The 26,703-nt window shown below is 43.6% G+C and overlaps 1 protein-coding gene across 2 annotated transcripts in view; it reads left to right on the forward strand.

Moving 5' to 3' along the window:
• Positions 1-473: 473 nt before the first annotated feature.
• The window catches only part of unc5db (unc-5 netrin receptor Db), a 135,465-nt gene continuing 109,235 nt past the window's right edge, over positions 474-26,703 (forward strand). For both annotated transcript variants that reach the window (XM_084024635.1, XM_084024636.1), the window contains exon 1: positions 474-693. In XM_084024635.1, the coding sequence (XP_083880761.1) occupies positions 609-693 (85 nt within the window). In that variant the 5' untranslated portion in view covers positions 474-608. The remainder of the gene's footprint in view (positions 694-26,703) is intronic.

The following is a 26,703-nucleotide window of genomic DNA, read 5'->3' on the forward strand; positions in this document are numbered from 1 at the left end:
TGTTTTATTTTGTATTTTATGTTTTATTTGTATCATTGTTAATATGATTACTTGCCATGGGGTTCGAAATAAATAAATAAACTGAACTGAACTGAACTGAAACGTATCCCCCAGGTTTGGACATTTCACTGCTATAGCCTACAGCGTTGCCACATTTAATATGTATTATTGTTTTTCCTACTGGTCCCTGAACCTAACTGCGTTCGCAAGCCATGCTGCATTTACATCTAGAAGACATGTTTAAGTGATCAGACCTGCCCCCCTCGCCCCCCCTCTCCCTCTCCCATTGGTTAGCGCGAGGCGTGCTCCGGGATGATGATGCCTGAAAAAGGGGGGTAAACTCGGAGCGCACGTCTCTCCTGCTGCGCACACGCGCGCTGCAAAAGTCAAGTGAAGATGCTTTTCCCCTCCCGCTCAACAGTCCAGCTCGCAAGCCGTTCACTTCTTCTCCTCCGTCTCCGAGCACAGCGCCACGTTGTCTCTTTCCCTGGTTTACAGCAGGAACTTGCGCAGCCGGACTCGTCCAGCTCGGAGGAGGCGAGCGGAGCCGCCGGAGCTCCGGGGCACCGTCTCCCGTACGGCGGACCCGCGGAGAGCTACGGGTCGGTATGGGCGCGCTGACAAAAGGACGTTACCTCTCCGTGGCGGGGCTCCTGCTGCTCGTTTACTGCACGGTGTCGGTGATCTCCAAAGGTAAGAGCCGGGTCTACTTCGGGTGTCACGTCGTTTAACCCCCCCCCCCGGTACTTGTTCTTGTGCCATCCCGATGGTTACGCACCACTTGTCACGTTTTCTATCGTGTTTGTAAAGATGTTTGCGTATTTGTGAAGCTTTCGTTAACGCACCGCTGTGCTCATTCAATATTCAACGTGTGTTTTTTTAATATTCATCCCCGGGACTTATTATCACAGTTTGAGCACTCTCTCTTACCCCGATGCGCAGCAGAGCTCCTCGTATTGATCCTCAGCCACAGCTCGAACCGTCAAGTTCCCGCACTGTTTATCTTTTTTTTCACCCCTCCTTCCCTCCCTCCTTCAAATCGATGTGAATTGTCCCATTTTTGCTCAGTCCTGGCAGTCCTTAATGAATCCATCATCATAAACGCGCTGCGTTCAGGGGCAGGATTTGACACACAGGCACGCCTGTGCAACAGGCATGTCAATGCATTTTTATTTTCTCTCTCTGGGAGTTGCTGTGCTGATTCATTTTAGGACCATCCACTCCCTGATATCATGAATAGGATACCTTTTTAAAGCAGAAAAAACAGGAGGGTTTCTGGGTAGACATTTTGATAAATTGTTTTTTTCCCTGTTGGATTAACAGAAAACGGTGTGTGCACATTTTGTGGGTTAAAATCCATTTGAATTGAGGTGGCTGTGCCGGGTGGGAAGCCTGTTGAGGATTGGAAATCTGCCCCAGTTTGATTTGGCTAATTTACCAGCTGCCACAGCGACTCCTGGTAGTGTTTCCGCTTTGTGAGTCCGAGTGTGTCGGACCTGGAGCTACGACGGAAGCTGCTTGGGGACGTTTGCATGTCCACCTGTCGCCATTGGTTTCACAGCCGTGCAAGATGCCGTCACGAAATTGGTGGCTGAGTTCGAAAGGTGGGTGTGGTCCGAGCAAGGGCAACAGGGGGGCTGGATGGGACCATTGGCCCTCTCACTTTACGCCCCTAGTATGATTCTGCATTGTGGCTAGTGGGATCTCTTCACAAGATCATTATTTATTATTTAAATGGACAACAAAAACAGTTGTAGAACCCATATAAGGGGGAAAAAGCAATTTTCAGTTCTAACAGATTTTTCTGTAGCTGAGGTTCCACCGAGCTTCAGCCACTGCCTTGATACTCCCCCGTTTTTAATCAAATGTTCCAACACAAGCATTTGATGTTTCTCCTGCTCCTATCTCTCGAAAATGTTGTCTTTCTTGTATTCCACTGCCCACATGTTCTGAACTCGCTGCTTGGCGGCCAAATGGAGCTGAACTGAGTTCAGAAATAGATTGAGGTCACAACTTCTCAGTCGCTGAACATATAAATCCAGCACAGCGACACTCTTATTCTTTTTCATCTTAGCGGAGCGTCTTGGATCCGTCCGCTGCCTTTAGGTTTGCGTGTTGTAGTATTGTGGGGAAGTTGTGCCATTTTTCTGGCCTGTGACCATCTTCTTTCAAGCCCCGTTATCACAGGTTGCGTACAGTAGATTTATGAGCAACGAGACGTTTTATGGAGTCCTCCAGCTATTTATTATTGCGCCACCATAAAGTTGAGGGACTTATAAGAGACAGGTTAAAAAAAAACAAAACAAAGTGAAGCCAAAGAGGCTACGAGATCCTGACTTTGAGTCCCTCTTTCATTGAACCCTCCCTCTCTGGAAAATGCCCACATCTTTCAAAGCCACACCTCCTGTTTGGAAATGCTCTCGCCAATGCCACCGGACTCCCCGTCCATAGTAGTACATTGCTTCGTTTCCCTGCAGTAACTCTATCAGAAGGTCTCAAGCCAAAACCCTGTCATCATGGTTATCTCATGACACAATTAGGGTGATCTCGACTAACCTACCCAGAAGATTAGAGAATGTATTGGTAATTTACTATTTAGCTTTATTAGACCGGCGCTGAGATCTCGTCTGTGTGTGGAATTCAGCCTTCGGTTCCCTGGTCTACGTTGTCAGAAGTGAACTTGTGGAGTTCAGCCTTTAACTATTAATTCCCAACATACAGAGATGGAAAGAGACACTTTAGACACAAAGTTATGAACCTACAGATGAAATGCAATGTTCTTTTTGAGGACATCTGCCAAGGGCATGAATATGTAGTATCTTTATGTGAGCATTCAGCATTTCTCTTGCCAGCGAGGTGGGAGGTGTGCATTCGCAAATGTAAACTTTATTTGTTGCGATAAAACCCGAAAAGGATGAGCTTGCTCATTGTGAATTCATCTTTTAATTTGCCACCACTGAGAAAAGTTTTGACATTATGTTGTTTTTCTTTCTCCATCTTTCTTGCGACCCCCTCAGATTTCTCGTTTGACCCCAAAGTTGGACACCGAAAATGGCACTTTGTGCACCCTGAATGTCTGCAGGAAGTGACATGGTGCCGCCACCAGCTACTCATGCGCCATTTCTACGCCGCTAGATTTCTGCAATGATGAAAAATGGAATTTGGACTGAAAGCAGGATAAGAAAACCGATGTCCACCCTGTCAGTATGACAGATGACACACACAAACACTCTGTATACAATGAACAGTGCTGTCCATTATTCTGTAACAACATTTCAGCGATAGTGATTGTCACATGTCACTTCCACACACAAGGTTGACTCAAACCCAAACGGTAGCAAATGAAGCACTCTGGCTGCAGTGGGACTTGAAAGTGCTCGCTTGCACTAGAAGGAATCTGAGATCAATGGTGATGTTCGGGGGCGCCGCCGGCTGGAAAGGAGACTCGCACCGTCGATCACGAAGGAGGGCTCCATAGGGTGGTACGGACCCTTTTAAAGGCCTTTTTAACCGTGTTTCACAGCGCCATTCGTGAAACTCTCAGCTGCCTGACCTGTGACATCAGAGGCGACTTCCTCCCTATCAGGTACCTGCCATCGCCACGTAGCGGTATCGTCTAATGAAGCCCTGCTTAAGGATGCGAGGAGGCGAGCCGAACGCATTGATGTGTAATATCCCTTATAACCTGGCTGCTGATGAGGCTCTTGTTGATTTCACTTGACACACAGGCATATTTATTTGGGACTTGATTAATTTACGTGATGTGTGATTTGGCAAGAGAGCGAGCGAGCGTGTGTGTGTGTGTAGAGTAGGAAAAATAATGAGGAAGGGGATTATCTGATATTTGATTGAGGAGTGTCGATGCCGCTCGGTTCATTGACAGTAATCCCACATGCTCCGCTGTAGGTTTGCTGTGTATGATTATCAGAATATGTTATGTGCTGAGGGTAAAGAGGACGCTAACATTTGCCTTGCTGGGAGGAGTCGGATCCCTGGTGGTCATCTCCACCTGATAACCATTAGCAGTAAACAGCGTCTTCTAGCCCTGCTGTGTCTTTCCTCATCCGACATGTGGACTCATCAATCCCCCCCAGGCTTACGTCACCCTTGACCTTGTACTGCAGATCGTCCCTCTCTGTTCTTGCTCCTCAGGGTGGGGCGGAAAAAAAAGAGTAGAAAAGATGCAAGACAAAAATGTGGCTACTTTTTGTTGTGTAGAAGAAAAAAGAAATCTCAAGGTTTCTTCCTTATTTTGCTGCGTACACGGCTTTTCATGAAAACAGACAAAGGTCAAATCTGTTATTTTCCCTCCGAGAAAGTAAAGGGGCTCTTACATTCCCTGTGCCGATCCCAGAATGAATCATCATAGTCGGGCTGCCGTGGGTGACAACGTGCGCAGCTCAGTGCCCAGATTTACATTTAAATGAAACCAAATGGCCGTACATTCAGAAATGATATACAGTAATGATGATGGTAATAAAAGCAAAGTCCTCTCTCATATCGGACCGGCTCCTGAACGGGATTGCTGTCATTGGAGGACTTTGCAGGTACAGTCGCTGAGTTATGTCTTCGCTATGTCAAGACTATTACCTTCGCATTTCAACGAGTGAATTCGTCAAACGCGCTGCCTAAGAAGCTTAATGGAGTCGGCAATCAGTCCTGCAGCTCTCTGCGGCTACGCTACTCACACAATCCATTTTTCCCAGCGACTGGCCGCCGTGTGTTCATGCAGATTCATGCCACTAAGGCCTCAACGCTTTCTGGCGCCTGTTTCCGAAACCTTTTTGTACGTGGAGATCATCTGGTGACGTCAACTTCCTGTGTTTGAGCCAAAAAATTGACATGGTGACAGAAAACCACAAATGTCAGTGAGCGTTGACGAGACTGATGCTGTAGGTCGTTGCCTACAAAGTTTTTTGAGAATATGTGTGGAAAAAAAGTCACGGAGGTGTGGAGCTAGAATGCTACATTTAGTAAAACTAAATTTAAAACTTAAATACATTTCAGCATATTTAGGTAGTTGTGGGCAATGCTGGAATAGCAAGTTCCTGCAGCATATAGGTTTCCATCATCGGAAGTTTCTGTATTTTAACGTGTCATTTTGGCACGAATTTGCATCTTTGCAATGACTTTGTGTGCAGGAGCGTCGTGAAGACACCTTAATAGACAATTTAATAGGAACGCCCTCTGTCTGAAATGACCGAAGCCCGATTTTCCAAAGTCTGAAAATTGACACAAGAAGAATTTTTGTTTTCTTATTAATAACTTTTTTGTTATAAATAAAAAATAAAAAAAACTTCGCAAAATGGAGGATTTTGTTCGTCTCTTCGGCTCCCTCACCCTCAACGTTGCCATTTCCAAGAGAATGGGTGGTGCCATGGAGGCTGTTATTATGAATCCCACTGCTTGAGTCACGACGGCCTAATCTGCCCTGCTTCCAGTTTACTTAATCTGAGGCGACGGCAATCGGGACGGCTCAGTCACGGCGCCGAATCACGTAACGCAGCAGCTCGCCGTCATCCATCTGGGTCAGGAGATTCAATCAGCTGTTGTCTTAGAGCCACATGTCTTCATTCCACCGCCCCCATCTCCACTCCAGCCAAGAAGGTTTCCTTTTAAATATTGCAATCTCACTGCTGCACGTGGACAAAGCTTCTTTTTCTTCTTCTTCTTCTTCTGCTGCGATCATGTTTTGTTTCGTTTTGTATTTATATCTCTTCCCCATGAGGATGAAAAACATTTGGGATTTAAATGCGGTAGGCGGAGAATACACTATGTTGCATAATGATGACATGAAATATATTTATCTTTTATAAAGAGAGCGTTTTTGTGTCTATGATACAGTTTACTCATCAGTATTCATTCGAAATGTATTCATTTTAAGTATTTAGCAAATTTTTTTTGGCGATGATCCGATCTGAATGTAGTCTGCGTTGTTAAGTGAACACAGGGCCGGTAATACGAAGTGAAAGGGTCAAAACAACAGACAGAATAAGCACAATATATTATATTAATGATATCATGGAATATTCATACATCCTAAAAAATAGATGAGATGTGGATAGGAAATGACAACTAAATAGAGAAAAAAGCAGTTTTCTACTTCTGTGCGGGCGATGCTGCTTGTTTTTCTACACACACACACACACACACACACAACTGCACTGTACAAAACTGCTTAAATATTCATAGCCGTTAATTGAACATCATCTTAATTTACGTAATCTTTGAAGATTCTTACATGTGCTCTAAATGAACACATATTTATTGCTGCAAACTGTAATTAATCACACTTGCACGGCGGAGCGATTACACTCGAGCACCAGCATAAGTAGAACATGTGTTTTTGTTTTTTTTGATGTGGAAAAGTAGCTCTAATGCTCTGCTGTAGAGGAAATGCAAATACTACATGAGTTTGCTCTATGAACTTCTTCATATCTGTGATTACAGATGCTGTAATCATCTGTATAGATCAGCTCTTCACAAGGCTGCTTTATGATGGCGTCCTCTTTAGCAAACCTCCGAGCAGCCATCAGGCCTCGGGGCTGCGTGTGTGTGTGTGTGTGTGCGTGTATTACACACATTGTAATTAGGAAACCCACACAGTGTAAATATTCCTTTCCATTGCATTGCAGCTTTATTTGATAGCATCTGGGTTCCAGCTCCTCAGAGCAGCATCAGAGTGGAGTGATAGGTGAGGCCTCGCCTCTTATCAAGTAGGAGAGAATTCAATATTGTTATCGGGAAACACGTCGAGTTGATGTATGGGGTCATGACTGAAATCTGTGTCGGCCCATCTCAAGTAAATGGCCTTTTGAATGACTGGAGCTTCTAAGTGGATCGCACATATTCAACAGTGAAGGAGTGTCATCATTCTGTATGTCGCTCAGTCGACCAGTAGTTTTTATTAGCCGTGCTGGGGGCTGTAGGCAACCACGGCCTGGGATTCTACCAACGCTTCGATTGGTCAACGGGAGGAAGAAACTATCAGGATGCTATTTCTAGATTCCGTAAATCGAGCGTACTGAGTGCACTCCACCTGGTAGCCGTGGTAACCTACAAATATAAATAAAAGAGTCTATTCAATACATTTCTAAATGCTAAATGATGAGGCTAAATGATAGCTGACTCGAGCCGAACAGTGTGCACCTGCTCATATTCCAACTTTGCATTGTAAGTTTTGGCGAAACCTGTGTCTAAAATCAATCCCTAACCATTTTCTACTATGCTATCAAATATTTCTACTATGCTATTAGGTAGAGAGCAAAGTTATTGCTCCACATACAGGGGCTTCAAAATTACTACGGTTACATAAGTTTACCATTTTTAAAAATTCCCCATATGACTCAGATGGAACCATTTAAACATTCCCCTGGCCTTTTCTGAAGCGTGTGCGTTAGTGTGTGTGAGAGACCGCCGGTCTCCAACAGCGCGGCCCACTGACTAACGCGTCGCCACCAGCGGGACCGTGAGGTCCTCCAGGCAGGACGGGGACACGGGGAGCCCAGACCGGCGCTCGGCAGTCCATCCATCACGACGTGTCCTTCAGCGCTGTTCTGTCCTGATAGGCCGGCTGCTGCACCATGGATCAACAGACGACATGTTTGAACAGCTGACCCGAGGCCTCGAACGTGGGCACGGCAGCAGCACCGAACCACCCGGGTCGGCGTGTGAGAGGCCATACATCAGGCGTCCCAGGAGAACGCCTGCTGAAGTCTTAAAAAGTGATGTCGAGAGGATCCCCGACGTCGTCGTTATTTATCTTTTCAAGAATGTGAACGTCTGCCGGTCGTGGAAGATCACCCCCGGTGTTTTTGAAGCGTCTCTGCGGCGCCCCCAGGAAATAGCTGTGTTCCACTTCCTGTAGGCTGCATCTTCGCTGACCTTCTGAACATATTATCACCCTCAACAACTCCACCTACGTTGTTTTCAGATCAGTGAAACTTCCTGGACTGCCGCCCAGGAAACGGGCAGCAGGTGACCGTTTCATGTTTGCCCCCGGGTCTGATCCAGCTTTACTTTTTATTTGTTGATGTAATATCAATATCTAGCCGTGTAAAAATCACTCCACAATGTGGAGAAGGTCGCTTTGAGCTTGTTTCCCCTGATTCATTATGCACAGAGATTAAAGTGGCTTTCTTCTATCAAAATGTCCCCAAAATGTCAAAGTGAATGTAAATTTGGTGAAAAAATTAGATATATTGAGGGTTAAATTAAGGCGACATGCATTTTTTAACCTTTTTTTTTTTTTAGAAAGCCTCCTCAAAGGCACCTTCTCGCCTGCCCCCCGTTTTATATCTGTATTTGACAGCGTGTTCGCTCGATAGCCAACAGTCCCCACATAACATTACTCAGCTCAAGCATCAAACCCGGATTGACGAATGATCACAAGCGGCCTCTCGACAGCCGCGGCCGCTGTGAACGGAGCGTAATGTGAAATTACATTTAAAAGCTGTCAGCGTGGCAGAGACGTCTGGCGTGAGTTTCGGCATATTTCAAGACAGACCTGCGGACGGGAAAATGAGGTGGCTGCGTTTCGATGACAGCAGACAGCTGCTGCTGTTCGGCCCGGGGATGTATTTCTTTTTTTCAGCTGGAAGGTGATGAAACGCCTGGAAGGGTGTTTTCTTTATTTTACCAAATTCATCAGTGACTAATGCGTTCGTCTTTGAGTTGAATCACAGTTGAATGTTTTAATCAGTTTGATGGGGAAACGGTGGTTTCTAACTGTTCTAACAGAGCAGCTCCGTTTGTGACCTGCTAAAGCATTTAGTGTATGAATATTGGATTGTACGCTGCTTTGCTTTGACTTGACGGCTGCGTAGCGGACGTGTAGCTTCAGCTCCTCGTGTGCCTCGGGTGTCCTCCTACTGGCTCTCTGTTTTTATGCTTGAAAATTCTCTTTTGAAACTCGTTTTTGGCTTTGATACAATCTCAGAGTTCCTCAGGGTCAGTGCCGCTGCGGATTACTCAGCCCTCCCATGTAAAACCGACGCGTTTTCATCTCAACCTCGTGGGGCCTCGTTCGCCCACGCCGCGTCCGGGGAAAAACGGTTCTTCTGTTGCCCGTCTCATGTTTGTCTTTATAAGCTGCATTAGTGTTGGTTTGAGTTAACGGCGGTTACGCAACAGCGTGTCATGCCGCTGTATCACGGGCCCGGAGCTGCTTCCTGTCTGATTCATCTCATGTGTCGGCTCGGTTTAGCGTTTTTCTTCCTGCCGTTCTACGACGAGACGTTCCATCCAGACGCTGTCTGAAGACATCTCTCAGCTCTTTGGATGATCGGCCGTGACCCTTCGGTCAAGGAGGCGGCCATGCTTCTTTTCTGCAAGCGTCCTCTGGTCTCCTTTGACACAGTCTGGATGCTACGATGGCGTGCTGCCTGTGAAGAAGTGCAGATTCCATTGTAGATATGGTAAAGGAAGATAGAGAATATGTCTGCTGGGAACAGATATAAACATACACTAGAGTGAAGCTGAGGGTTAAAAGTCGCTCCTACACTTTGAGCAAACGTTACTGCTTTCAAACCTGACAAAGGTAGCAACATAGCACATCGACTCCTTGCGTTCTTCTCTTTCACACTAAAAGCCTGAGACATAAACACTCCGAACATTTTCCCAAAAAGGAAACTGAAAAATAGTTTACAATAGTTTAGCTTATACAACAATTTACCTCAGACACACTGCCTTCATTGAAAAGGTGTTGCAAATTCAAATTGCTGCCCGAATGAATACTATATACATATTTTCCTGTCGCTGATTCCTCACACAGCCGCTGTATGAAGGCATTTACAAAAGACGCAGCTACCTCGGTTGAATGGCTAAAAATGTACAAATTAGAATTTGTAATTTAAAGTTTTCATCTCGGAGAAACACGGAAATTTGTTTAAAAATCAATGGAAATGCGTTACTACATTTCCCAATGTTTGCTAATAAACCTCCAAACTCCATTTACTGACGGAGACTGTGAGATGCAGTTGAAAGTTTTTTTTCTCAGAATTTACTCAGTGGTTAACACATAGAAAAAAGCTTCACAACAACAGGTTGCCTTTTGTTTATAACACTGTTTATAACAGGGGGCGTTAGTAAATTGAAGTAAATATTCACAGGAGCGAAACAGCACTACTTTGATCTCTATCAATACGTTTGTTTTTTATCATTACTGAGGCTGGGATCGTCCTATCGACATCCCTGGAACTCACTCTCTCTGAGACGTTGGCTGTTTCCAGGTGACTCACAGGCACATCTATTTGTCAATGTGAATTTTGAATACGGACAAATTAATGTAAAGTCATTGATTTGGAGCCGATAAATCCATGGTGGTTGTATTGTGGTGGAAATATGTACCCCAGGTGGCTTATTCAGGAGTTCAAAATAAGCCAGGTGGAGGTGAAATGTCAGGAAATAAAGCCACTGTTGACAAAATGTCACGACTGATTTTCTTGACAGTGTTCGGCATGGGCGGCGCTATGCGCTAACTCCATAGATGCACGCTGCACATGATTGAAGCAGTCCATCACTACCTATCATGAGTCGTCCGCAGAGCTGTTTGGAAAGCAGAATAGTGATTGCAGACACATTTCCTTTATTTTAGACATACGATGCACTTCAGCCACGTCCGTAATATTCCACATTTAGTTCCACCTCGATCCACCACAGGGGAGGACGGGGACGGAGGACCGCATCTCCGACAGGAGTGAAAAGGCTCAAGTTAAAAAGAAACAAAAAAAATGAATATAGCCAGTTGTGAATTAAGAGGCGTAATGATGATTACATAAAATTGAATACCTCAAATCCTTGCAATTTCTCGTAATACCTGAGAGCTGCCTCCGCTTCAGAAACATCATTAAGTGCTGCGCCCACTGTAAAGGCAGCGTTGGTGTAAAGAACCTCTTCGAGTGATGATGAAGACGAGATGACTCATCAGGAGGGTTCGTATCCTCGACCAAATCTCAAAGGATGGATGAGATATGTTGGTTCACGTTTGACCGACTGGTGGAAACCTTAGTGCACCTTTTATCACGCAGCACTGACCTCGGGTCAGTTAACAAAGCGTGCGCCACAAAGGAGGCCTGGCCGTCTCTCATATTCTCCTCTGCATCCGTCTCCCCCGAGCCGCTCTGCTATCGATGGTTCAATGCCGTTTCCTTCGCGCTCACTTGGAACGCTGTAATTGAATCTCCATTTGCAAAAGCAACACGATCAATAGGGAACAGGGTTGCTCTGGAGTTTACATTTAATGGTATGGACGTTGCAATAAGGGGAATGAAATTATTATTTTTTTCTTTTTTTATAGATGAGTACTTCATGTGGGCGTCGACTTCATCATCCAGCTGTTGCAAAGTGCAACATTAACGTGTTTTTTTTAGGATTTGCTTCAGCGTTGAGTCATTTGCTGTTGAGAACAAAAGGACACAAATTCACTGGTCTTCTTTCACCTCGAGGTCCTTTTGTTTATGGATTGAAACCGAGCAGCTGCCTCACAGCAAAGGATTTAAAGAGACACTCTAGTGATTTACTTGTCTGCTTCCATAAAGTTGGACAAAAACAAATCCACTTTCAGTCCACGGCATGGGTGAACCCCGGACTGGAGTCTACACATCCCATAATGCACTTCATTAGTGTCTTTTGTTACGCCTACCTTCCCCTTGTGGAGATGAATGCTTATGCAATGTCTTTGAGCGGTTTCAGTCTGTAATACAGGTGTTCTGTTTAAAATTCCATTCCCAGATAACTATTTCTGTGTTTTATCTTATTTTTAAGATTTCAGAACGAGACACAAGAGATATTACACAGAATGGATGCAGAGAAAGGATGACCGTGGCCCGGTTTTAATATTTTTCACATTCCAATGTCTGAATATTGTTTATATAAAGAATTATGTTATTGGACTTTGAAATGGTGCAGTTGCATTAATATGCTATTATATTATCAGTGGAATGAATGTTTTTTTTTTTTTAAATGGCAATTATATTGTTAATGGCAATTATTTGTGGGACAATATATCAAGCTAAAATGCCATGATAGAGAAGGAAAAGCAATAGGCGTGACAAAGTCTATGAAAATGAGCTCATTTGTTTTTTTGGACCGACTCTAAGGCAAAGACTGCCGACTCATACAAGCGAGTCAATGAAACAACTCTAAAATCCTACATTTCCCACAATGCAACTCAGTAGCAGCTTTTATTAGAGGTTCCCTCACTTGCAAAATCCCCCCCCCCCCCATGCAAGTGTCCGTCTCATTGCAATATATCACTATGACATCATCGGGGGTCAATCTCACACCAGAGAAATCCCTCGAGAGCCACCTTTTACAACCGACTGTCTCGCCTTCATGATTAGCAAACTGTGGAACCTTTCATTAGTATCCGGCCGGCTGCAGATCTCTACTTTTTCCTCCTTCTCCTTCGGTCACCATTCACACGTTTGACTTTCAGCCCACGAGGCTCATGAAGGTCCAGACGGCCGTTGAGATCTCACACGACGTTGTCATTTGATAAATTACAGATCCCTCTGTTCTCCAACTGCCTCCGGTATTAAACTCTGATAAATGTTACTTTGTTGGGCTTGTCCCTGGTCAAAGGCCTCCTTTTTTAAAGGCCACATTTGTGCCGTGCAGCTCTTTGCTTCTAAATGTAGCGACACTGTGCTCACGGGAGAAGACGGGAGAGTTTAAATGTCAGCTGCGGACCGGGCAGGAATCCTTTTCCCCCTGCAGCTCGGCAAGGACATCTTGTGTGGCTCTCCTTTGGCAGGCGGCATCTTGAAGTAGTAATTGCTTTTTAGCATCACTGTGGTTCGAAAGCCAGAGTGAATGTAAATACGATCAAATGAGATTCTGACGGTGGCCTGAGAGGCGAAGGGGGTGAAAAGTAATAAGAAGAAATGATATCACTGGGGAGAACAAAGTGCAGTGATTACATTTATTTCCACTGGCCTATTACCGGAGCATTGGGGGGAAAACGAGCGCTGAGCTTTCTGTTTTTGCAGCGGGCCACAGGCTGTTAGGAGCCCACAGGCCCCTTTTTTTATTCATGACATGTCAGAAAAACGGCTCGCTTTACCTTCGTCCTGTGAGACTTGGATGATTTGGACTGAATTCATTTGCAGGGAAAAAAGCATTTTTTATGCTTTTGTAAATTTCAATTTGGGTTTTAAATATCTTAAATGAATCCTGTAGAGGACGGATGTTTAAACTATTACTGCAAATTAGCCCTCGTCGCTCAAGAAATCTGCCAGTGGGACGGATACTTGTCATCTATTAGCCCTCCCGAAATAAACTCAAAATGGATGCAGGTGTTTTTTTTTTTTATTCATAATCTTGAGTTCAACTAGAGCTACTAAACTACTAAAAGGTTTCTTCAATAAATTCCTCATATTTTCTCTTGAGTTGTTGAATTTTGATGAGGCACTATGAGATGGCTTAAATTCATAAAACACAGGGCCCAAGCATCACCAGTGTTTTTTTGCTTCTGAAGTTGCACATATTAGCGTGCAGATTGGACGGCTGCATTGTGACACGACCTCTTCACATTCTGTCAGATTATTATAGAGTGCGGTCGCACATCTCGCAGCCGCTGTGGTCACTCAGACACTTCTGCCTGTGGAGCAAGTGCTTCTCAAAGGCATGGCATTGTTTTGTGTTCTCTATTATGCTTTATGCTGGGCGATGGGTGAAGTGTACCCAGATTCCTCCTATCGATTTGTTTTCATCATCAATCAATCTGCAAATTAGGATCTGTGTCTTTTCAGCGTGGGTTTGTGAATTAAGTAAATGAAGTGTAAATAAGTGAATTTCTTCATCATACTTGCTTTTCGATTACTGAGCTACGTGTAAGTCCCCGTCTTGTTGCCTAAAACAGAGCACCTTTAATATGGAGGGCTTAGTTGTAGCACGGCGCCACCTACAGTGCAATTCTGCAATTCTCTGTTCATTTGTAGCAGACGTGTGTGAAAACATGACTGTGTTTGTATTCTTTTGTCATGTGCAAAAATGACACCTTAGTGCCGTGTTCCCAGCTCCGGGATGGCGGGGACATCTTAATGGCGGGCAGAGAGGTGGATTCGGTTGGCGGTCTGTGGTGGTTCTAGAGTACGTGAACCCCATAGCAGGTCTGATCCTGCATCACATCCGACTGGCTGGTTTCAAACCTATTCTGATAGACGGAGCAGCAGAAAAAGACACGATTACCCCTTCTCCTACCTCGGCGCTCCCCTGGGGAGACATTTATGTCGAAAAACCATTCGGGGGAAAAAGTACATTTTGCATAGTCACATTTAATCTTCTCTTATCTGCAAGGCAGGGATACTTGTTACCGTGTCCCAGCTGCCACAGGCTACAGTGAGGGACGGCTTCGGCTCATAGCTCAGCAGGGGGGTCTGCTTATTGCTCATTTGCAAAACTACTACTTCCCACCTTTGAAAGTCGTGATCTTCCAGGACCTGCTGGTCACGCCTGGTGTCCTTTTGGTCGCAGCCAGGGTGCTACTGGAACGTGCTGCGCTAATTCGAAACAATCTACTTACAACTGAGTGATTCAATAAGGATTTACAAAGCTACACTTTGCACTTCCCTTTGAGTCATCATTGTTTGCCACTGCTTTTTTGCTAGAGTGCATGACTCACGATCATTGCGGGGGGGATTACTTTATTGCTTTGCCAAAGGAATCCCATTTCATCGCTCCATGCTGTGAAGTCGTAGACGCAAGGAAGCACACAAGATGGGCCGGCGGCCAAGGCAGAAAAGAGCTTTTCATTAGTCTAATATTCCCCCTGTGCATTGGCTCCTTTATTAAGTTCCTGTTTCTCTTGCCGGGTCGACAGACAGAGGCCACGATAAGGAGATGTAGCAGAGTATCTCGACCTGTAGATTTAAAATGACATAGATTTACCACTGTGTCCTCTGCATATATCTAGAGTTTGAACTTGATTAAATGATTTAGAACCGTTATTTAAGAAGTTTGGTGGTACCATTTTTTAATATGCTTTGTAAAGGATGGAAGATGTTGCGGAGAGAGTGCGGTTGCTGTCTGGTTGACTGTAATCCCCCCCGGTTGCTCAGTAGTAACTCTGGTGAAATGCCTGTCATCACCCGGGCCAAGGGGCGGGATCTGAATGATGAGAGCAGTGTTTGTGTAATGGTGTTTTGCAGCCGGGTGAATTGGGCTGTGGTCGCTCACAGCTCCCACTGCTCTCTGCAGACGGCACACTGAATGTAAAAGAATATTTGGACCGAATTACTTTACGCATGCCGTTTTAGTGCTGGCTTTTTTGTAAATAGAAAACAAGCACATACATGCTCTGGGATCTGTTCGTGACATCCTTTGGCCATTTGAAGACTAATTCTTAATGGTTTGGCCGACTTTGAGGCAGAGCTGTTTGGATTACGTGATAATTGCCTCAGTGGGCATCAGAGGGGGTTAAAAAAAACAAAACCCAATGGAAGAAACGGCTTAAAAACACTGCTGTTAAAAAGCTGAGTGCAATCCAGTCCGTCATTGAAGACGAAGCGTTATCAACTTTATGGATAGATCATGGTGGTGAACATGTTTGAATACTTTGGCATCAACAGCTAATGCATTGCCTTGCTTCCAGCTACGCTACATGTTATATTAATATATACCCTGATTTGGCACTGGATGTTGATGTTGGATATAAATAGTTTACTGTGGACTCATGTGGGGTGAGATTGAGTTGGTTTACAATTTTTCGATTTTGCAATTCTGGAAGCCTTCAAGCAAATCAAATAGGGTCCTGGTGCTCCTGTGCTATATACATGTATTTAAATGAGATAACATGTCAACATTTAGCCCTTTCTGAGCAAATGAGCCTCGTTGCAAGAACCATTCCAATGCACAAAGATCAGTTACTGTGAAATTATGAGTGTCTTCGGAGAGTTGCTGGTAACTGCACTGACAGACTAATACGATTTCTCTCCATCTGGCTCGAGTCTTAAATTCCTTGCCTGAAGTTTTGACGCCTCCACACCTGTAGCTCGAGGTCTGAAAATGTTCTTTTTCTTTTTCTCTCCCCCATTGTTCTGTATAATGTGTTCTTGGTGTAAAGGCACCATCGATATATTTTCCACATGGATAATTTTAATTTGAAAAAAGGGAAAATTGGCACTTGGCTGTGAAACTTTATGGGCATGTAATATCATAAACGCTTTCTTGTGAATCAGACGGACCGGTCGGATCATGGTCGAAAGTGAAGAGCAATCCATCCTTTGTGGATTAGTTTGAGTAGTTTGACTCTGTCCACATTTTTTTTGACTACAGCCATTGCAACAACGAAATTGCATCCTAAGAGCGTATCGGTAGATGTCATAGACTTTGACCATGCTGAATAATATGCAGACAGCCTCAGTGCTAAAACCTTATGGGAGACTTTTGTTTTCTCTTAAATACAACCCCAATGCCCATTTCAGTTTAACTAAGGCAAAGAGATAAATTCTCCCTCTGAGAAATGTTTGGATGCCTCAAACTCCAATCCAAACGTCCAATTAAGTGCCGTGAGAACAAAACTTGTTACATTGTCTGATTCTGGCATTAATTAAGTTGATGATGACAAAGCGCTCATAGAAAACGATCTCTTTTCTCACTGTGGAAATTAATAAAACATATAATTAACGGGGGATGTTGTACCGTGGGCAGACAACTCATTATAATATGGCTCCTCTAGATAGCAATTCTTAAGACAATGGAAGGAGTTTAATTGTCAAGATAAACCGCCACGTGAGCTATGAAAGCGCCACCATGTTGGATCGCTCTGTTAATGGGCTGCACTCTGAATATTGGCTTATGCAGTTTGCCTAAATGGTTCCTTTAGCTTTTATCACTAATCCAGGAACAGTTACTCCTAATTAACTCCATCAGCTGTCTTCTCTGTGTGAAGCAACACTGTTCCTGGCTCGGCATCTAAAGAATCGGGGAAAATCAATTAGACGGGATAGGGATCTGTGTGCACAAAGTAGGAGGGTTCCAATCCCTGAGGCTGGGGTTGGCAAAATTAACGCAGCATCTTTGCATTACAGTTGGGTTAAAATCCCTGTGCCTGCAGGTCTGGAAATGAACATTATCTCCTCGCTGATGAGGTCTTAATTGATGTTCTCCTTGGATCCGAGGACCGGTCTACAAAAAACCAGTGGCCAAGTCAAGCAATTAGGTTCCAAAGTGCCAAGTGAAGTGGCACCGAAGCAGCAGCATGTGCAGAGCTCTTCTTGGACTTCTCCATTCCCCCTCCAGAATTACAGTGCCAGTTACCGCTGAGTGCTGCAGAGAGAAGGTCACGGGGGGCCGAACTCCAAGCTGTGCAATGTTACTTCTCTGTCGGAGTGCAGCTGCGTGCCTCTATAGAAATTGACAGGTTCAAATTATGTCCGCTTAACCATATTATAGTATTGGAATAAGGGGCTTTTTGAATCTTTCAGTCATCATTTTTAATGGTTGAGAGCCGCCGGTGCATGCCTGGATTCAGCTGGGTGTTCTCCCGGCTCCGGTAGGTGCATCTGTGATCGTCAAGCTCAGACCCTTCCTCTCCACATATGCTCTCGCTGCACCTTTTGTTTCTCCTCATATCAGCCCCCTTAATATACCTTTTTTTTCCCTGCATGCGTTGTAGCACCGCTGTGTCATTTCAATCCAATAAAACTGTGAATTTTGTTTTCATTGACTGTGTGAAATAATTTGGTATTATAATGCAGTTGACCTTCTCTTTTATTGCTGCACAAATCTATCTATTGAATTCTCTTTGTACTTTATATCCCCATGACAGCTTCACATAAGAAAAGATATTAGCTAGGTACCGCACGTCGGCTCGTCTCACACCTGACTTGGAGTTTTCACCTTTCTATCACTTTTTAAAAAGTCTGTACGTCTCTGTGTTAAGGGTGTGCAGGTGAATACATTTGACCATGGCTCATTATAGGAATCAGGGCTGTACTGTAATTCATTTTAACATCCACGTTGCGATATGCACACGTGCAAAAGTCACATCGTAGGAGGTGTGATGTTGTCAAATTTACTTCACCGCATGATGGTTTCATAACGTAACGTCAAAAACACAAAAGACATTTCTGCGACATCAAATTCTGTCCTAACTGAAAGTCCAAACTGATTCCCCAGAGGAACAACTCATTTAATTCATACATGTTATCTTGTAATCCAACGATGCAGCTCAGATTAATCAGAGCGACCAGCTCATCTGCTGACGGCACGGATTTGAACAGCCAACGGAGATTGCCTTGACTGTCGTTATGGTGCAGTCAAAATCTACTTGGTAAAAATGAGTACTGGGCAGAGGTAAATCATTACGCTATCAATAGAAGGGGATTATGACCTGTGACATATTTAACTTTCTAATACTGGCTCTAAGTGGCTTTTAATAGGTAATTAAATTTAAATGAAGCAAAAATACCATTAAATTGCGTGTTTTCTGCAAAAAACAGCTGTAGATGAAAATAACAAAGTAAAAGGATACCATTTCAAAAGTTTTGACAGATTACACTGACTTGAAGTTATTTTGGGGTGGTTTTATTAAAACAAAAAGTTTGGAGCCTCCCTGTCAATTATAGTTCGATAGAAAATCATAAGTTTGAATCTGCAGGCAGACTTTTGAACAATTTGTTAGTGCCAAGAAAATTGCAATCAGTGCAATCTCTAAGCTTCACAGAACCACTTCGCCCAAACCTTAGTTCATCGGGGCTCCCAGTGAGCCTCTTATTTAGCTCTCAAAGTGCGCCAGAGTGATGCGTTTAACTTTAAAATGTACAAAATGCAGGGTTTATAATCCTGTTTTCCATGTGGGAATAAATAAAGTCCTTTGATTTTCCATAAAGATACAGCAGCAAAGTAGCTTTCAATTCAAAGAAGCTGCTATTTTGAATTATTATGATTTAAATTCTGCCTTTGTAGATGGTGGCATTTAACGCAGATTAAAAATAAAACCTTGGGGGAAATGATTTAATGTGACCATAACCTTGAAACAGTCAGCCTCCACACCCCTTTAATTTTACTTCTTCACCAACCTTGAGATGAATTCCTACTCTGCAATTCAACCTTTGCACGTAAGCCTCCTCTGCACTGCAGAATCCATCACTTGGCCGCCGTAACGCCTATCATTTCAATGTGTCACACACAGGAGGGAGGACGATACATAACCGTTAGCTGCCATGTCGGGACATTGCTCATCACTCAGCGTGAGTAGTGAGAGCCGCTCATTCTTTTCGGCATCTCAAAAAAGGGACCCAGTGCTTCAAACCCCCCCCCCCCCCCGCATCCCTGAGGGGGAGTTAACACTAATGAAATAGCAGAAAGGGAGAGACCGGCTTTGTGGTGAATGTGCAGGTGAATGAACGAGCCTGTAGGGGACGATACCTCCACTCATTGTTTTTTTTTTCCAAACGAGCCACGAGCTGGTTTTCGCCCTCGAGGTGTCGTCTTCGCAGGTACATGCTTGTTTGCCGCCGAGAAGAGTCGTCTTCCTTTTTTGAACCCTCGGTGTGAAAGTAATCATCATTCATATCTGTACAGTTTGCTGCATCTCGCTGGAGAAGTCGAAGAATGAAATGTAATCGAGTTGATGTTTGTGTTAGTAATCTTTTTTTTTTTTTAAAGATGATACTTGACCTTCTCTTTTATCAATCTAGTGATTTGTACCACAAAGAATCCACTCATCAGTGTACTGGAGGACGTGTCGCAATATGTTGTTGAATTTATGTGACGCATTGAATAAGATTATGTAATTTTTTTGTGGCTCGACGATGGAGCTTCTTGGCTGTGGGATTGTACCAATTACATTTTAAAGAAGGAGGATTAAGAAAACCTTTTAGCTAAAAAAGAGAGAAAAAAAAGTAGTGTTTTCGAAAAACGCATATTTCTGTGCATTCTCGGCTATATGCACTTTAACTGAGAGACAGATTAAAAAGTACAGAGTTGATAAAGGAGAAATTAACCCTTTGGGCTTAATTAACATTTTCAAGATTATCATAATATTCTCCACTGGGATGTCACTTCCTCTTTGGCTCTTTTTTTAAATTTTTTTTTAAATTAAACATCAAAGGTTCAGAGAAATCCCAGGTTTCCCAATTTAGCGGAGAGGATGCGGACCCTGAGGACCACCACCGGAGAACATCAGTGAGGGGATAATGAGGAGAGGAGGTGTCAAAGGCTCCAGAAGGTCCTGCGTTGGAAGATGATTACTCTAATGCCGCCACTTCAACAGCTCGCCCACTGAAGATTCATCCTTCAGTCACTGCTTTTGGACCAAAGATTCTCGTCGTTCAGTTCAACAGTCGGCCGCCTCCTTCAGGAATCTATTGGATTTTTGGGAGTCCTCCGGGCTCCGGTGTCAGCGTTTCATCAAATTACAATGCTGACAGTTGGACTCGTACTGATTATATGTTGATGAAGTGCAGTTTTTCTGACTCCAAATCCAGCTCTGAGCTAAACGGATGCGTTTGCCAATATGTCAGGCCAACACCAGCTGGTCATTCAGCTCTGATATGATGAACATGGATTCATTCATCAATACTACGCCGGCTGTCTATGGCAAGCCCTTTTCCTCCGAATCGATCAAATTACTTGCAAATTGCATGAATATGGACACGGCTGAGTGAACCTGCTCAGGGGCCCTCGGGCAAACATCAGCTGCTGGGACCCAAAGGGGACGGATCCCGGTCCAAAGATTCTGGGTTCTTTTCTCACTCATACCCATTCCTCCATGTCTCTCAAAATTCACCTTGTTTTAAACATTATTAGATGATGCCTCATGTTCAAACATAACATTTCAGAACTTAATTAAGTAATCTTGCAAAATGTTTTGCATTTTATGATGCATATCTTTAAAGCCCTTTTTCTTATGTTTTGAGCTAGAAATAAACCATTAAGAAGCACTTGCATACATCAACCTTTCCAATCTCCTGCATTCATTTGATTCCAAAAAAACATTTGCAATATTTCAGGATGTTACAGGTCTTGACAGTATAGAAATTCAGATTTCTGCTCTGGAAATGTTTCCAAATTGGCACATATTTAATAAGAGAGTGCCTCAAATGCACATTTTAACCATCAACCAACCTTTCAACCAACATTTCAGAAAACTTAAATAATAACTGGCTTGATGTTAGTAATAACCTGTGGAAGTTCCATCAGTTTAGCAGTTAATTTGTTTTTTTTCCCTATTCACCTGGGGGGTCGCCACTTACGGTCCCGGCAGCTATTGTTTGCCCGAGGGCCCTCCAGCAGATTAATCAGGCTGTGTACTGTCACTGTTACAGTGTTTTCATAATGGAGTATCACATAGCCTGAGGTTTGCTGAGGTTTAGCTGAAATAAGGAAGGTATTACAGCTTTGTTTTCTGATTGCTTTGACACCATCTTTGAATCTTTAGTCTATTATTGCAAAACTCTACACACGAACCTGCAACACATTATTCATATCTTGTGAAAGCAGACAATTCTCAAACAACTAGTGGAGAAAATTGCTTCTTTTGCATCTATGCAGTACACACAAACCATCAGATGCACACACACACACACACACACACACACACACAAATATATATATATATATATATATATATATATATATATATATATATATATATATATATACACACACATAGATGTAGCAAAACGATGACATTTTTGAAAAAAATCAGAAGGTGGGATGTTATTCATGATATCACAAACTATAATCGACCCATACAGGGTATGAAGCCTGGTATTGCTACAGCTGTTAAAGTCATTTAAATTAAATTTTATGTGTTCAGCAAGGACATGTTTATTGTCAACTATGACAATTGTTATTCACGTTTTAATTGTTGGCAGCTAACATGCAAATGCTTTCTCCTGCTGTCTCAGACGTTTCAGTCTCAACACCAAAACTTAACGGCTCGCAGACAACTTAAGCTTTTTGTCAAGTTCTTCTTTGTCCTTGTTCTAAAATGTACAAAAGCATCCGCTGCTGATTTCAAGACGAGGAAACAATCTGTTGTTGCTCAAAGAAGTCATCGTGAGGGATGTCCTTGATCGATTAGAATCTATTCTTACCTGGAAAAAAAATATGTTTTCGAAACATCCTTTTCAAGAGTTTACTCGACATCCAAAAACATTGCCCTATTATTGGTATTTTTCCCAGCCAATTATTCTTGTCTGAGTTTGAATGTCCCACGATCTCAATAGATTGTGTGTTTTTGGAAGTCACATTGAACAACTGCACAAAATGGCCTATTCAGTATCATCCAATACACATGAGTTAAATCATAAACGCACATACTCTCCTATAATTATTACTTTTTTTTTATCTCCCATATTGCTTTGGGGGATGTAAACAGGAAGTATGTTGCATTATGCATTGTGATCTCGCTGTGGGCTGCAGCTTGAGCCATGTCATTTAGTGTATATTTGTTTAGTTGCACCATTAGAAGTATGCTTAAAAGCAATTAGCAGTTCCTTTTTGCGATGTAACCATTTACAGAAAACTATGATACAGAAGAAAACGTAATGCACCTGTATTTTTCTTCCTCTCATATCTTTGTTTTATATCCCTCCGTCTCAGCCCCCCATTGCACCTTCACCCCCCTTTACAGTCTGAAAGTGTCACCTTTTTCAAAATCTCCTCCCCAAAATCACTCCGTCTGTGTTGATTCTGATTATAACCGACTGGAGTGTCCTATTTAACCATTCATCCATAATGTGTTGACATGAAACATAACTTTCAAACTGATTTGAGCTCAGTCATATGGGACCGTGGAGGTACATGTTCTTATTTAGTAAAAAAAAACATGTTAAATCCAGGCAGCTTGCATCTGCATGACGATTTGACTGCTGGTTTGCAGCAGTGGCCATCTCGTATTAACGCAACACAACTCGGATTCATCCTCCAGCAGATCTTTGGCTCAAACAGCAGCTTTTCAAATGCGGTCTGAGGCATCCGAGGCAACTTTGTTAGCCTCCCAGTTGGTCTCAGTAGGTGCTCATGATTGCTCCGTGCCCCGACAGAGCCGAGGCAAAGCAGATGAGTGAATCTAATTGTGGCTCTGCTGTGCTGTACCACTGACTCCTGGCAATATTAATATCCCAGCACCTCTTATTTATTTAGCTCACCGCGTATTTATTCTTCAGGCCAAGACCTTATTGCGCACCTTCTTTTTACCTCCACCAACCCAATGTGTCCGCTGGCTGCAGCCTTGACATCCGCTGTTGATAAGGAAGGTCTCGTCTAGTGAGAACGTTCACAGACTTCGCTGGGATGCTATCCATCTCCAGGCGAGTGATGTTCCCCTCCGCAAGGTCAACCTGATAGGCTGACGGAGGAGGATGTGAGCCGCTATGGAAGGAGGCGATGCTCTTTGTTGGAGCCTGCCAGTGTGAGTCCAGCTGGACTTGCCGGAGCTGTCTGCTGGGCCTTGGTGTGCCGTAATCGGGTGCACTGGGAATCCGAGGTGCCTGCGCTCCGTATGATTGATGCGTGATTATACACACGAGCGATGCAATTATTTGCAGCGGGAACATGTCTCGTGTAATTACCCCTATGGTGTGACACCTAGAGATGTTCTGACACCGTTCGTTCCGATAAACTGAACCTGCGTATGCATGACGCTGATGCATCCAAGACAAATGGGATGCATGTATGTATACATGTATGTGTATGTATGTATATATATGTGTATATATATATACGGACGATCATTCAACCATCCTTAAGTCGATGTAAACAATCAATAATTCTAAATATTATACTTTTACTTTATTTTAGGCTATTGGCATAATGGATCAGGAAATAAATGATCTTGTTTTTGTTTAATTATTTGTTTAGATTAATAATTGTTTTTTGTTTTATTTCTGTAAGGTCATAATTTCCTGTCATATCTATTTTATTTTGCTGTAAAAACATCTCCTTCAAACAGAAGATTGCATTTGAACACATCAAGATGAGTTATGATTTAACTTTAGTCCCCAAACCTCTATTTTACTGAATAGAGCTTGAAAGCAAATGTTTGTGAAACATTAGCTGTTTGCTCCGTTGTTTACTAGTTTACACATGTGCATGATAAAGTGAACAACTCTAGTGACACTAAACAGGGTATCAGTTTATTGAATGTTTAATGTTTTTTACTGAAAAGTGATGCACAGTTGCAAGTGAAAGAATAAGACACCCAAAACATGGGCATGAAATCGTGTTGATTTCTGCATAGTGTGCCCACGCCTTGTGGTTTCAAACACAATTTGATGTGAATATTTTTTAGGAGAAGAAAGAAAAGGAAAAACAATCACATGACGCATAATGTCACTGGGGTTATTTGACAAGTTAATTGAAACCTCGGCTAGATTAAGTGCTGCAAATGATAGGTTAACGTCAACGGAACAGGACAATTGCATCAGCCGTTCATTTAACTGAAAAATCAGTCATCAGATTTGCAAAACGGGGGGAAATTATTCCATCTCAAGAACGCTGTTCACATTATTCCGTCATGTGCTCCGTTTGTTTAATTAGATTCACGTGTAACTAATTCATCTTAATGCAAAAATAGCCAGCCGTTAGTTCTGCTGTTGACTCGGTGAACACTCTTTATCAAATTGGGAGTAAATTATTAAATGCGGTTATTTTCTGCAGGGAGTTCGGGGAGCGTAGTGCTCCCTGCAAATATTGTGTAAAGTGGAAAAACCTACAGACCGTCATCTGTGCAAGGTAGACAAGAATTACAGAGAAAAAAGATGTCAAGTTGTAGTATTTTTGCGCCTACAGGAGTTGCTGATGTTTCTTTTTGTTGTTTCCTTGAGTGCTTCTGAAGTCAATTTACTATACGGTCCCCCAAGAGCAGGTATGAGGAGCCTCCGGCAAACGTATAGAGCGCTCCATGGAGAGCCGCTGCAACTGACAGACTTCCGATAGCCAGCCGGTGTAGAAACCCATTACGACTGTCAGTCTGGCACTGGCCAAATCCATTATATGATCACAAAGATCAATCCATAAGGTAGCTTTTTTTCTTTTTTCACGTCTGCATCTAAAGCAGCCCAGCGTGATGGATGATTTTACCCTTCGGTTTTCAGGAACCTGTTTGAAATTCTGCCTTTTTTTTCTCAGATTGGCCAGTCGATATGTTCTCAGGAGCCGCGGCTTCATATCGGCGGGTGCAGGTGGAAGCGCGGGTCAGTGGGGAGGGGGGGTAAAAGGGGAATGGCGGAACGAGGTCCTGAGGTTCTAGAGATGGCGAGCTCATTATGGTCTACCGCCGCGTTCCCCAACAGACAAAAAACGCTGTCCCACCGTAGAACAACTCCATTACACACAGCACTCTCAACGTAAACATATTTTCTTCCCCCCGCAATGTGTTGACATGACATGATGGATTGCCAATGAAAAGCCGCCATCCATCAAGCCCATACAAGCCTGTATTGCTGCGGGGTACACGGAGAGTATTTCTCAGGGTCTGCATGAGCAATGGAAGCATCACAGGTCATTAGGTTTTTCCCAAAATTTCCCAGACACTCGCATCTCCCATTCTCTATTCGACTTGATGCATTTTACTGCAGTAAAAGGTAATTCGCAGGCACGTCTCCGGTAATGTAATTGAGCAGTGATATAATGCCCGTTGTCAACTCTGATTTAATGATGTCACTGACTATCCACCTCGATGTAAAAGCTTCAAATCAGTGACGGCCATTTTACCGAACTCTTGACATTATCCGATGACTTCATGTAGTTCAACAACCGAGGAAGGAACCTTTCAAACAAGTCATTGTCCTCAATAACTGAAGGGAGTCATCAGCCAAGCATTGCCTGCTGTCCTAATGGCTTTTTATTTAGCGAGAATTGCTGCACGGCATAATCATTAACATTGGGGGGGGGGGAAATCCCTATTTGCAGAGTTCGGAAAGGCTATCAGCCGCTGGAGTCGACCCCGGTCTAACCACGAACAGCGTTGCCCCCTCGCAATTTGTCTAATGATCCGACGCAAACGAGCTGACGGGGATCCGGGACGATTTCTCCATCCTACCTCCGAGGCTTCATCAGCCATGGCTAATTGTCACGAGGCTAACGACCGCCTAAATGAGCAAAATAGAATCTGGACATGTGTACATGCTCGGAGTGGAGCGTTGCAAGGTGGTATGGATTAGACAAACGGGTGCCGTGCAGTACTGACAATAGGCCCGTGCTGGTTGGTTAGCCCTGTCAGGCATCGCTTTTTGGCACAATGCAAATCCCAGTTTGATTATTTCCACCCGACTGCCATGACAATGCCAATCTCGATGCTGCCTTTCCAGCAAGACCACAGCCTTGTTGTGTTGCGCTCTGAACCAGAAGTTATCGCTGTATCGAGTTTGCCGAGCTGGTCAGCCGCAGTCTCTAAAGCAATAGCAGTTGTTTGTATTTGTTTGTGGTCCCTGTCCCATTTTCTGGCACGCTGAACCAGAACTGAACCAATATGGTCCGTTGCCAGGTGCCACCCAGTGTTTCTTCTCTTCTCCAGCGTAATTCGATATATAGTGCTATTCATCAGGGCTCATTCTGTTCTCAGTCCAGTGGGATCTACAGGAGATTTCTTCCACCGGGGGGGGGGGGGGGGTGGATGGCAAATGAAGATGATGTGCAAGAATCGCAAGAAGAATTGGTTACGCCTGGCTTATCGAGAGCGATTATCGAGAGCGCCGTAGACGGAGGCGAGATGCCGTTATTGAAATAATGATCAGTTTGACTGGAGGA

Source organism: Eutrigla gurnardus (genome assembly GCF_963514095.1).
Source record: "Eutrigla gurnardus genome assembly, chromosome: 13".
NCBI classification, from domain to species: Eukaryota; Metazoa; Chordata; class Actinopteri; order Perciformes; family Triglidae; genus Eutrigla; species Eutrigla gurnardus.